We start from the raw sequence: 14,055 nt of genomic DNA, 5'->3' as shown, positions 1-14,055 counted from the left end.
GTAGGGGTTAGCATACAATTCTTAAATCAGAAATTTGATTTGACCCATTGGGACTTGGTGGCGGGGCCCCAAATGGGAAATTAGACAATATTTTGCTTCAAAATACTACTCTTTCTTAATGCTTGAATAGATGAGTGGCAATGATATCAAACATGCATGGAGTGATCCTGAACTTGTCCTGACCAAATTTGACCTAAAATCCAACATAACTCATCCAAAACAAACAGCCTGAGCAACTTTTCATGTTTCATTCACACCACTGAGATTTTTTTTTTCCAGAGAATAGAAAGAGATGAGTTGTTCCTATTTTCTAGTATGATAAAAACTTCAACATTGTAACTACAGTAGTTACTTTCAAATATGACTGTGCAACTGTTTTTCATGCACAGAACCTACCATTTATGAGTTCCTGATACTTTCAAAGAATTTTCAAAATTTGAATTAATCAGATTTGTCAGACCACCATCAGCGAATTCTGAGGTTTGTCTATCCATTCCTCGATTGTCAGACGATTATTAAGGGCCATGGCCCTCTTGCTATCTTGTCCAGATATTATCGCCCTCAGTTTTAAGCCAACTTCTTTGAAACATGGTATGCTTTAAAACAACATGAGATTGTATTCTAATGAACAGCAAATCGATTCAACAACATTACAAAGAGTTAATGCCCTTTTTTCTCTTTGGCATTTTGAAATAGTCCAGAGATTTCTTCTTTCAATTTTCAACTTGTTTGTTTAAAAGTGTGTTTGCTTTAATTTATCACTAAAATATAGAGCACTGACATTTGAACTTGTTCCATATTCACATCCTTTTCTTCGACATTGGACAGGTGTATACTGCCTTGTCGTACTCTTATTTGTCAAATTGTATGATGTTCTGTTCTTGTTCCAGGAAAATATATGTGTAATACATTTACATGTACCTCAAAAAGTATGGATATTAAAACGATATACACCTTGTAATGTATTTATTCAGAAAGAGGAATAATAAAATTTATATCACAGGAATTTGTTTTTCAAACGTTCATACATTTTGGTCCTTACACTCCAGAGGTGTGTAGCCATTATTAATGTAAACCTTGTCTCCAGGAGGGAACAGCTCTGAAACAAACAATATATTCACTTAACATTCGTGCTGTACATGTACTTTTGTATTATTTATATAACATAAAAAAATTACAGGTATTCGAATAATTTATACACCTAGTATTTAGATAAATTGTTAAATGTAAAATATAGCTTTTCTATTTTCAACAATTTATGTTTTTGCTGTAGTATGATGGTTACATGGTTAAGAAACTCACCTGTGTTGCATGTGCATCACCTGCCCTGAACCACTCGGACCGATCTCCTTGGTCCTGGATTTCCAACCTGCAGTTGGTTGTAGAAGTCGGTTTGGGTCCCGATCCACTTCTACTTCCACCTAGTCACAATGAATACCATTATAACTTAATTCAGTCAAGTTTTTGACAGATCTCATACTGTATACAATTAAGGTTTCTTATATTCATGAAATACTATTCTATTCTATTTCTTACATAAATTGATATTTTATTTTATCACATATATAAATTGCCTTTCATCCAGTGAATTTACCCATATTTTTTTACCAGTACAGCCAATGGAAAAAAGCAAACACTAACAATTTATGAGGAGTTTCATAAAATCTCATTTGAAGTGAAGACTCATTTAAGATCCCATACATAAATCAACCTTTATACCTTCTAACAATCATACGGGATTTAGGAATCATTTTAATACATAATAAATGTTATCTTATCTTGAGTTTTATATTTAATCCCTTGTAGTTAGAAATACAGGAAAAACATATACCAGAAAATACATGAAGAACATATGTTAAAGGCACGTAATTAAAAGGATTGACAAACTGGGCTGCCTCCAGTTATACTTTGATATGAATAGCCATAATTCTATTTATTAGGAACCATTATCAGTGTGTTACATTCCAGCATTCCAAGAGGTACACTAATACAAAATCTGGGTGAAATTCAAAATATTATTCTGGCCATGACACAGTGAACAAAAACTGGTAGGTGTGTACATATATCTTGTGGACTAAAAACTGAATTAAATATGCTACTGAAAAAATGCTCGAATGAAAACTCTGGCAACTGTACAAAGTGTAGGTGTTACAGTATCGAAGATATAATCCAGCTTATACACTAGGTACTATTGATTAAAATCCACTTTAAGACAGACACGAATTTTGTCCAACAGTACAGTAAAATTGAAGTGTCTGTGGAAGGTTGAATTGTAAATGATAAAAACCGCTCAGGTGAGGCAGTGGATGATAAGTATGTAATCTCCTCTGGCAGTGCTAGATGGAGATAAATAGAACTTTTTCCGATACCCTATATATAGTCTGATATAATTAGGAAAGATTATATTACCTATAGTGAACTGATTAACTTGGGATCATGTGATCTAATTTATGAAGGTTAATTTCATGCTGTCACTTAGGACAAGTGTGTAGTCACTTAGGACTAGTGTCAGGCAGTCACTTGGAACAAGTGTCAGGTAACCACTTGGAATTAGTGTTCGGCAGTCACTTGGGAATAACCTTGAATATTTAATCCAGAAAAGAAAATAATCTTCTTCAGATTAATTTGGTATACTTTTCTTATCGATACATACTAAAACCCTAACAAAGAGTGAAACAAAGCTACACAAAACACCTACCTGACTTTTTAATCGTGCTAATCGCTTTTCTTTTTCCTTTTGCTCTTCTTCTTTGACTTTATCCTTCTTTAATTTCTCATGTAAAGATTTCTGATCCTGTAAATGAAAATCTGTTATCGATACTGATGCTATTTAACTCCCTATATCAGCAATTTTGCTTTGGTTACTGGTTAAATCTGAGGTGTCAAAAGTGACTATAAACTACTCATAATCACATAAATTTCCCCTCAACCTTGTTATATGCAGTTGTTACAGTCTTCATAATTCTAGTTTTAGTAGAAATTTTTTATAAGATATAAGATTTTACATGATCAGTATTTTGACACATTTGCTACATTATAACAATGTATCATATTACAGTTATCTGCAGTACCAGCGCTTTTCAGAGTAATCCAGCCTTCCTAACTTCTCCATGTAAAACTAATTTCTGGATAAATAGATTTTTCACATTCAAGCTTTTGAAATATTTTTACTTTACAAGAAACTAAATACCAAACGTTTTACCTTATTCTACTCCAAAGATTGCAGAAAAAGAAAACCAGGTGAGCTGAAATTCATTCAATATGTATTTAAGAATCAATTTAAGAATTACCCTCTGCCTAAACCTGGATATTTCTCTGGCTGAGATCTGCTTCTGTCTTTCTTTCTGTTCTCTTTCCCACTCCTCCTGTTGAATCCTTACAAACTCCTCTTCTTCTTCTCGCTTTTTCCTGAATTCCTCCACCTGGGCTTTCATCTCTGTCTATTATAGGAAAGCATCATATAAATTAACTGGAAACTGAGTAAGACCAAACTGAAAAAAACATTCTGGCATTCCTACAGAAAAAGAAGGATTTTGATTATTTTTTTAAAAAAAGTTTCTCTCTCTTCCCCCTATGTGCCCATGCCCCTCCTGCCCAGAGGGCTGAGACCAATTTTTTACATAAAAATGATACTAATTCAGCCAAGAATGCTTCAAAACAAATTTGGCCAAAATCCAATCATACCTAAAGGAGGAATAGTATTTTTAAGAATTTGCTCTATTTCTCCTATTTGACAGCACCCTCCCACTCCAAGGGTCCATAAGACTAGGTGAGCTAATAACTAAAATCCGAATACTTTGGCTGAAATAGGAGGGTATTATATAATGTAACAGAGGTCAATATTTATTTCAATGCCTGGGACCCCTGGCTTACTAGTCTTAATAACTGTAACAGAATACTTCGTCTGTAATAAGAGGGCATTATATAAATTAATAATTCAAACTGAAAACTTTGTCTGTAACAGGAGAGCATTATATAAATAAAAAACTTGGAAATGAATACTTAAAAGTAGGGGTTGTTTTACAACCAGGAATTAAAACTATTATCTCTGAATACTTAAAAGTAGGGGTTGTTTTACAACCAGGAATTAAAACTATCTCTGAAAACTTAAAAGTAGGGGTTGTTTTACAACCAGGAATTAAAACTATTATCTCTGACTCTAATAACATGGCCATAAAAACAATATCATAAATTTTCTATCATACTCTCAATACCTGTCTTTTTTTGAAATCATCATTTTTCTTGGATTTTTCAAGCTGTTCTTTCAATGATTTTTCTTCTGCTTCTGCCCTCTCAATTTCTTTCTGAACCTGAAAAATAAAATTATGAAATTAAAAAGCAAGATTTCAGAAATATTTGTGCAAAAGACAGGCTCTGGATTAAAGGCCTGAATCTACTTACTGTAGATTGATAAATATCCAATGGAGAATAACAGGGGTCAACAACTGTAATCAAGTTATTTATACACAACACCTCTGCTCAAAATCTTTGTCTGTGTATGCCAGTCTATATATATTTACTATTAAGAATATTCATGTGCTACTTCTGCTAAAGTATGATTGATGTGAAGTATCCCTTCATTTTCTGATTTTCCATTTTTACCTTCCACTTCAGTTTTGAAAATCTTTCCACTCTTTCATTTTCTACTCTTAGCTTTCAAGCATTCAGTTTTGAAAAAACTTTCCATTTTCTCATTTTCTATTCTTACCTTCCAGGCGTTCAGTTTTGAAAATCTTTCCATTTTCTCATTTTCCATTCTCTCTTTAATGGCTTGCTGTTTCTCCTCCTCTCTCTTCTTTTTGTTATTGAGGCTGTCATCAGCAAGAGATACTAGGTCGTCTTTCTCTCTCTACAGAAAACATTTTAAGGACGTAAATTTCTGGACTAAAGAAAACATTTTGAGGGAAACTATCTGTCATTGGTTTTGAGGGTGGAATAAAATCATGTAAAGAAAAAAATATCATGAAATAAATATATAAACAGAACCATCACCGTTTTGATAACTTCTGTAAACAAGAGTACCATATGACAGAACAAAATATACCCATTCCCTGACAAAGAAATATTTAGGATAGGTCGTATCAAAAGGAATACAAAAATGGAAATGGTAATATTGAGTCAAAATGTCAAGAGGGATAACGGTGCGATATGTTTCATGTCACCTTGGCTACAACACAAGTATTTGTGGATATGAATGTTATTTTTTCATTAAATATGGTAAGTTAATGGAGAATAAACCATTTTATAACATCCAGATGTTTAATTTCAAAAGAGCAAAAAACAAAAACCGCCATAGTTACCTTAAAAAACTTTTCTCTACTCCAAAACAAATACAGGACTGTTATTTTATTTCTAAAATTAAACTCATTTAACTTACATTCAAGAAACTTCACTGTTGATAGAGTACCCTCTCAGTTTTTGGAGTAAAATCAAGGGTATGAGGATATAGCAATACCTATAAGAATATTTTTAATGCTGTGGACAGAAACTCTAGAAATTTTGTGAAAAATGCCTCAAAAGGTAAAGGATCTCAGTATTCATGTTTTATCAGTGTTTAAATTTCTTCCTATTACATCCCTAATACCTTGAGACACTAGTACTTGCCATGGAAGCAGAAAACCTCACTAGCAGAACTCCAAATGATATATGTCAGAATTTTCTGTGAAATACCAATACCTCGTCTGTTCCTACTATTTCTTCAGTTATTACCTTTTACACCAGGATTGTTTTATTTTCAATTTGGTTGGTTGTACTATGGTTATTTATTTATCAATTAAGCATGGGCCTACTGATCTGATTTTGATTTCTGACTAGCTGTTTCAAGGTGTGTATTACCAAGTGATGTGCCATGATAATTTATACTTAAAATATTTTATATAATTAATAAGGGGAACCATTTAATCTGCATAAACAAGTCAACCTGAATTGTTTAAAGGGCGATGGCTCTAAATGCCAATATCTAACTGGCAACAGATAATATTTATATTATCATTTCCCACGAAGATTAAGTAACAGTGACCTTAAATTAACAAATAAGCTAAGACAGAGATCTAGCTAGACGAAACCTGTTTTCCATCATTTTATGGTAAATTATATTTGTATCAGTTTTTGTTAACACTACAGTACTTATGTTTATGTACCTGTTTTCTGTCTTTCCACTTGCGTATACTCTCTTTTTTACTCTCGTTCATGTCAAGGTAGGTTTGGTACCAGTCTTCATGATTCGTAATTTCTTCCTCGGTACGAGTTGGAATGGCTATAAGACATTGATGTAAGAAAGCTGGCCGACCCTGAAATAACATCCAAGTACAGATATAGCTATAAAGTATTGATGTGGGCAGGATGGTCCACCCTGAAATATCATCCAGGTACACGTATATCTATAGAGCATTGCTGAAATTCACATCTAAAGACAATAAAAAGGTCTTTTTTGTATTATTGTGCTATATTAAATCCATTCCCTGTTTTGGGGTAAGACTTTTTATGGACAGTTTGACGCATAATATATACACAGTATTTTTTATTCTCATTTCACTTCAGTCTTGTTTTAGTGACTCTGGCAGACTTTGGTAGAGCAATTAATAGATTATAATTATAAACATAGTTTCCTATCATATGGAGAATGTCTTTTCACAGTCAATACAAGACTCCTGATAATCCTTCAGTTTTGATTAAATATTTATTGTACTTCAGATTAAGGTGATGTATAAGAATCTACTAGATTTAAATTTAGACTTACTGGTAAATTTCTAAAGAACAAAAAAATCTTTCATTTGTTAAAAAAAAAACCTCAAGAATATCTTGCCAAAAGATTAATATAACCACATATTCATTTCATAAAAGGTGAGTAATTGTTGCAATAATCTAGAAGACCTAATAACTTACCTTGTTTCTATGTCTAAACTTAAGGAAAGTCTGATGATCATATTCATCCCATCCTCCTCGTATGCCTCCTGTCTGCTCAAGAAATTTCTATAAATAGAAATGTATGCAATATATTATCAGTACAGACCTTATGAACATTACACAAATATAGCATTATTACTGAGGCCAATACTTGGTTATTTAGACCAAAAAATGATTCAACAAGGGAGAAATTGGCAACAAAATTCCCTTAATAATATCTTTACTCTGATTTATCTCAACAAGGCTTTATACCAATAAACAGTCTTCTGCATTTCACACATTTTAACTCATCATTCCACACATTTCAACCCTGATAAAGTTTGTGTCACAAACAAACAGCAGTGAAAACAAAGGGACTTGTGATATACACGGTAATCTTACAATCAAGTTTTAGTGGGTCATCGTCTATAATTAAGGTGAACATCCTGTTGAATCTTACTTCGAATGCAGCAACCTCAGGAGGGAGATCCTTGGTGATGTCTCGAGCACTAGTTAATGGGGCAGAGGGCGCAGCCTTTCTCGCTGATGGTAGATCGTCCCCCATCTGAGACCATGCTTCAAACTTCTTCTCCAGAGCCAGAATCTCCTGCGTAGTTGTCCTTTCTTCTCTCATCAACTCCTCATATCTGGAAAAAAAAACCAACAGACATAACTTATTCTACAAATGAAGAAATGTGAAGTCATCCATTTCTCGCTTATCAACTCCCTGTATCTTGTAAAACCACATTACTATAAAGACATTAACAGGAGAAAGCTTCTCTCCTCAGGTTTCACTAATAAGGAACACTCTTCACATGACCTGAAGTACATCTTGTATATAATCTACAATTGATCTTCTCTCATAACTTGGGTTTTAAATGCCAACCTATTTCTGGGGGTCTGTATATATTCCATCTAGTAATGAAGTTCTTTCAAACTTAATAATAGATACTTATATATGTGTAATATATGGTCAGTCATGGTATACTGCCTATTCTCTTCAATATCAATTTATCAGATATAGTACATATGTACTCACTGTTTTCTCTGTTGCTCCTTAAAAGCATTGATTGTGCTTTCTATTTCTTCCATGATAATTTTCAGCTTTTCTACGACTGCAACATAAAAAGTTCTACAATAGAATAATTCATTTACGTGGGAACTTATTTTCACTGATTTCACAAGTTCTCTTAAACCATGAATTCCTATGTTCCTGAACTGTTAAAAGTAGGCAAAGCAGATTTATTGGGGTTATTTATCCACAAAATCATTTGTCCAGGAAATGGTGATTTTTTTGAAAAACCATGAAAATTAAGTCCCAGGAAAATATATGATATCACAGTAGTTTAAGAGATCCTCACCTTGAGATCTGATGTCCTTCCTAAAAGAACATGATAACTTATTTGAAATTTATCCAAAATTTTGTAATCTTATCCACAATTTATCTTCTTCCGTAAAGATCAAAATCATAAATCTTAAAATTGCCGATCTAGTGAAAACAGATGTATCTGGTAGCAAGTTCTAGAAATTTGTATGATTCCCCATGAGAATTTTTAACATACACTCTGGTGTGGGCTTTACATCCTTCAGTTCTGTATGGAATCTCTTTACCATGTGGCTGATCTTCTCAAGCTGCTGTTTTAATTTAATTTCTGAAATTTAATCATTCATACAGTAAATAATCAGTCTAACATAAACATACTTATTTTATCACAATCAAAGATTACAGCATTAACTCTACATCAGTAAGAACCACTATATACAATATCAGGAAGCAACAGCACAATGATAATGATATCTTAGGAAAGAAAAAACATTGTATCAAAAATAAAATTACAGACGTGTAATGTGTATCAGAAGTTGAGGAGGTAAGCAGTGAGCAATGGACAGATAAATAAAACATAAGATATACCATTACAGTTAGTTATAGCATTCTGTACTTCATGGATATCTATACATATAGGTAATCAGTAAGTACATGATGGTATGTCCTCTGCATCACATATCTACCCCACTATCAGTGCAATAACATCCATTCTTCATCACATATCTACCCCACTATCAGTGCAATAACATCCATTCTTCATCACATATCTACCCCACTATCAGTGCAATAACACCTATTCTTCATCACATATCTACCCCACTATCAGTGCAATAACACCCATTCTTCATCACATATCTACCCCACTATTAGTGCAATAACATCCATTCTTCATCACATATCTACCCCACTATCAGTGTAATAACATCCAGTCTTCATCACATATCTACCCCACTATCAGTGCAATAACATCCATTCTTCATCACATATCTACCCCACTATCAGTGCAATAACACCTATTCTTCATCACATATCTACCCCACTATCAGTGCAATAACATCCATTCTTCATCACATATCTACCCCACTATCAGTGCAATAACACCCATTCTTCATCACATATCTACTCCACTATCAGTGCAATAACACTCATTCTTCATCACCTATCTACCCCACTATCAGTGCAATAACACATATTCTTCATTACATATCTACTCCACTACCAGTATAATAACACCCATTCTTCATCACATAATTATATAACTACCCCACTGTTGGTATAATAACACCTTTCTTTATCATATAACTATCCCATTAAGCTGTAATTGGCTGAAGGTTCCTGTTGTGTCCATTAAAATTTTGTAGCACCTTACTTTAAAACATCATATGCAGGGTGACATCATTAAAGAAAACGGACAGTAAGTGAGAACATCACCAATTTAGTTTTTGAATCAATGTTTAAAAAAAGACTATTTTCATAAACATTTGCAAAAGTATCTTTATTATGAATAGCATGTTATTATTTGTTTCCATTTCATATAAGACTTATGATAGGGTTATGTATCATAAGTACCGCTCAGCTACGTACGCTCTGATTTCCTACTCTCTGTTGCCTTTGTTTCCATTTCTTGAAGCGGGAGAAAATCTTGTCGAAAATCATTTCTCTTGCTGTAAAGATGAGTTGATTTTTCTCTGTCAAGGGCAACAATTCTGAAACAAAAATTCAACTTTCAAAATTTTGGAAAGGTAAGCTTAACCTCATCAAATCTATTACCACAGTTTCCAACAACTTAAATATCTGCAATAAACACATCTAGATTGGGTAGAGATATAATATTTTGAATGAAATTTAGGATAAATTTGATTGTAAATTATAATATCAGAATCATTTATCATTGTAAAACGATGTGATGAATTTATATACAATGACAGATTTTATACACCAATCAAATTGTGTCAAGCTTAAGGAGCTTCAGGGAGGACAATTAAAGTCTTCCAGTTATAAGTCATATATTTAAAGACAACTGATTCTACTAAACCATAGAATGACCCATCCCACCATCATGGCACTACATACACAATCTATATGTTCCCAAATGTTTTCTAACCTGTAACATGAAAATATATACCTTTTTATGCCTAAACATAATAAATTCTTTATGAAATATCACTTGTAAATATCACTACAGTCATGTTGGTACATTAAAGAAGTATTAGGATACTACTCTCTCAAGACAAGGATGATTTTTTTCTAGAGCTTAGCTATCAAACTTGAGCTATCAGACTTCAGATACTTTTAACCCTGTTACTGCTCATGTGTATTTTTAAAAGTCTTTTATTCTTTGAAAAAATTGTATTTTTATTTCAGTGACTGATTGCAATGAAGGATGAAATAAAGGCAGTCACTCAGAGCCGCTAAAGTCCTTTTATGCTACTCCAATTAACACTCACTGTACTCGTAATTTGTTGAGTTCTTTTAGGATATCCGATTTCTTTGCTTTTTCTGTCTTGCGTTTCCATGCTTGAATATTATTGTCACTTTCAGTATCCATAGCATCCTATAAAGACAAAATCAGAAATAATTTTGTATCTACAAAAACCCAAATTAATATCAATTATGCAATGGAAGGAGAAAATTGTGGGGCAAAAGGAGAAAGAGGAGTAACTCCACGGAACAAAGGCATGTGGGGTTGTGTCTAACATACTTTTCTGAGGCATCGCTAAGGTATTAGGCATTGTACTGGACGTTACAGACAAAGTGATGTACAAAGTGTAGATAAACATGTAAACATGTAATAAGAACAGCTAGGAACATGTGCAATTAAAATCCACAGAATGACAAATTGAGAGAGTTTCTGATGTACACAAGCTATGGTTGAAATTTAAGTAATGAGTTATGAGACTTATTTGTGTAGTGTCACTGTCAAGGAATTAGCAGGTTGTGGGCAAATTCGTGATTTTGAATGGTTCAGTCTTGCATTTGTCAATGGCACAGTGACTTGATTTTGTGTCATGTTGACAGTTTGTGTGTGTGTCTGCATTAATGGTTTGTACTAGTTTGGGAAATGTCCTGGTATGAAGACAGGCTAAATGCCTTACTTACGTATCAAGATGATTAACAGATTTTAACAATCATCACTGAAGACTGTTGTGGCCGTCACTCTTTACCTACTGCACAATGAGCCTAGACATCAGCGGTTAAACATGTCTAATTTTAACGTTAAATAGGTTGGGCATAAATATACATGTTGGTTATAGTCTTGCATTTGAGGTATACCGTTCGAGTTAGCAATTAGTTACTCACGTGCAGAATCAGTAAAAACAGAATGACAAAGGTCTTTTGAACATTTGCAACAAAAACATGGCGTCTTCTTTTTAACTTGACCATGTTCTCCATTAATATTAGGAGCATTTCGTGTATGTAAAAAGTGAACATGAATTTATTGCGTTCTTTAGCCACTCTATAAGCAATGGCGGAGATACAAAGTTTGTGGCTTTTACAAAACGCATTACAACCAAGTCATTCACTTTTGTGTAAAAATTTACAACGTTGCATAGATTATTGAGCCCTGTAAAAATATGACGCCCTTTTTGGTTGCAAATTTTTATGTGTTTCTATTTCAAAATATGACACTGCATTTGATTAATTGCTTAATCAAAGCAACAACTTCGCCTCAAATGCAAGACCAGTACGTACGTTGTGCTCAGCCTGTTAACGACATATCTAACTCTGTGCGTATTTTTATAGGATGAAATAATTTACTGTGGGAAACGTGAATTATTTAAACAGAACAGTAGACATTATGTCAGTGATGCCATTTCCATTCTCTAAATATCAAGAGAACAATGTTGTAAATCATTCTTTCAGTGTTGTACCTGCTTTCTACCGGCAGCCATGATGTAAATAACAGAATCGGACGATGTGATTGGGCAATACAGGGGTTTACTAAATGCAGAGCGGTGCGGCTCAGACTGCCCGCAACGTCTGGCTAATTCCGGCATTCGCCAAAACTCATTTCACACTACCAGAGTTATATGTCTCTGACACTACGCAGTTTCGTACTGTTTTTTTTTCATATTTCGTTTTAGAACTCTTTATACAGAAAAGACATCCCGACGTTTCACACCCATCTTATTTTAAACATTATGACCAGTTTTTAAGGAAAAATGAAGAAGGGCGGGTTATTTACAGAATCGGAACATGTTGGTGAGGTAAAATGTTATTTTTCTAAAGGGACCTTCTTATTATTACAACATCTTTTCTTACAGTTATTGGTTAATATGAAAACATGACATTTTAAGTTAGCCCTTTAAAAACTAAATAATTACACAAAGAACATTTCAATGCTCAAATAAAACTAGCACTATGCTGTAAATCGTCTCCAGGACAGTCTTGCAAGACACATTATACGGAAAAAATAAATGTCTTGTGTGTCAGTTTTTGGTCAATATGAAATCACTATTTCGCAGATATTTCACAGATATGTCGCCTCGATTGAAAGCTTCGCTTGCAGAGAGGCATCTTCAATCTTCTTGTTGCGATGTACTCAATGGGGAACTTAATTCCCCCTTACACTGACCATGAGTCCCGGTTGCACGCGCACGGTTATTACAATTGTAGAAAAAATGTACAAATCAAAAAAAAATTAGTCATATAATTTGGGAAAATGAATTTTAGGTCTTGATTAACATTAACTAACACGTAGTTGGTATTAAAGGACAAGTGGCGAAACAATCTCCAGACACCTTGTCACTATATATTCTAACACAAGTTTAAAAGGAATAACAGGTAAAAACAGGGATGTTAATATGGTAATATGATATTGATTTGGGTCTTATATTTGTATTCCTAATATAGTCACTTGGCCTCTGTTCATCTTGTTTCAAGTACAAAAAGTCATGTTTCATTTTTACATTCTTATATACATTGTTATCTTGGTACTGGGCAGTAACAGTCAAGTGGCGGGGCAATCCACAAACAGCTTGACAGGTACACTAGGCAGTGAACTTATCGGTATGATCCTTCCAGTGGGTGTTCAGCCTGGTCTTGAAGCTATTCACAGAGTTTGCTGCAATAACACTGTCCGGTAAATTGTTCCACGGATTGATTTCACGGTTGGAGAATGTATTTTTGCAAGTATTGAGCCGAAACGGTCTTTTGTACAGTTTATTCCTGTTCCCTCTCGTAGCTGTGTATCTTGGTTGTACAATCATACTTTTTGAATCTATTTGATCAATTTTATTAATAGTTTTAAATAGTTGAATCAGGTCAGGACGTTTCCTCCATACTCCAGCGTTGGGAGACCCCAGTCTCTCACCATAGGACAGGTTTCTCAGGGTTGGGACACGCTTCATGGCTCTTCTTTGCACATTCTCTAATAGGATTTTATCCTTAATCAAGGCCATATTTAACTATGGTCTTTCAAAAACAACATACTTATACAAAGAACATTTCAATGCCCCAATTCTATCAGTAGACTGATACACAAAGACATTGTTGGAACAACAGCAGTAGGAAGACAATGTTTAGGAACAACTAAGAGCACTTCTGGAAAAAGGCTGATGCGGAAGATAAGCATAGGATGGTCCAGAAGGAAATTAGAAATGGCGAGGAAGAACAAAGACAGGCCAAAGCAATTTCATTGGGAGTCCAAGGAGCGTGGACAAGATGGGATGCAGAACAGCGTGCACTTTCCTGGTAAGAAATCTGGAAGTACCCGGAATTCCAACTGCAATTCCTCCTCCGATCTGTGTATGACGTGCTACCAACACCAGCAAATCTCCATCGTCACCTTGCAGTGACCTGTGTGGAGAGAGAAACATTACAGCACATTCTTACCTCTTGTC

General features: G+C 34.1%; 1 protein-coding gene across 1 annotated transcript; it reads right to left on the bottom strand.

Annotated features, from left to right (window-relative positions):
- Nucleotides 1-963: 963 nt before the first annotated feature.
- Nucleotides 964-12,210, bottom strand: LOC132550630 (coiled-coil domain-containing protein 112-like). Its single transcript, XM_060214722.1, has 14 exons — nucleotides 12,085-12,210; nucleotides 10,660-10,766; nucleotides 9,797-9,918; nucleotides 8,448-8,537; nucleotides 7,925-8,000; nucleotides 7,346-7,532; nucleotides 6,886-6,972; nucleotides 6,141-6,290; nucleotides 4,709-4,849; nucleotides 4,215-4,310; nucleotides 3,291-3,440; nucleotides 2,699-2,794; nucleotides 1,303-1,421; nucleotides 964-1,099 (listed from the first exon to the last, which is right to left on the bottom strand). Exons 1-14 carry the CDS (start codon nucleotides 12,208-12,210, stop codon nucleotides 1,066-1,068), a joined length of 1,581 nt encoding a protein of 526 aa, XP_060070705.1. The 3' UTR covers nucleotides 964-1,065.
- Nucleotides 12,211-14,055: the final 1,845 nt, after the last annotated feature.

The sequence above is a fragment of the Ylistrum balloti genome, unplaced genomic scaffold, assembly GCF_031769215.1.
Source record: "Ylistrum balloti isolate Yb309-2 unplaced genomic scaffold, AGI_CSIRO_Ybal_v1 Utg370136, whole genome shotgun sequence".
NCBI lineage: Eukaryota > Metazoa > Mollusca > Bivalvia > Pectinida > Pectinidae > Ylistrum > Ylistrum balloti.
Note: the sequence above shows the minus strand (reverse complement) of the source record. Positions and strands in the feature narration are given on the sequence as shown.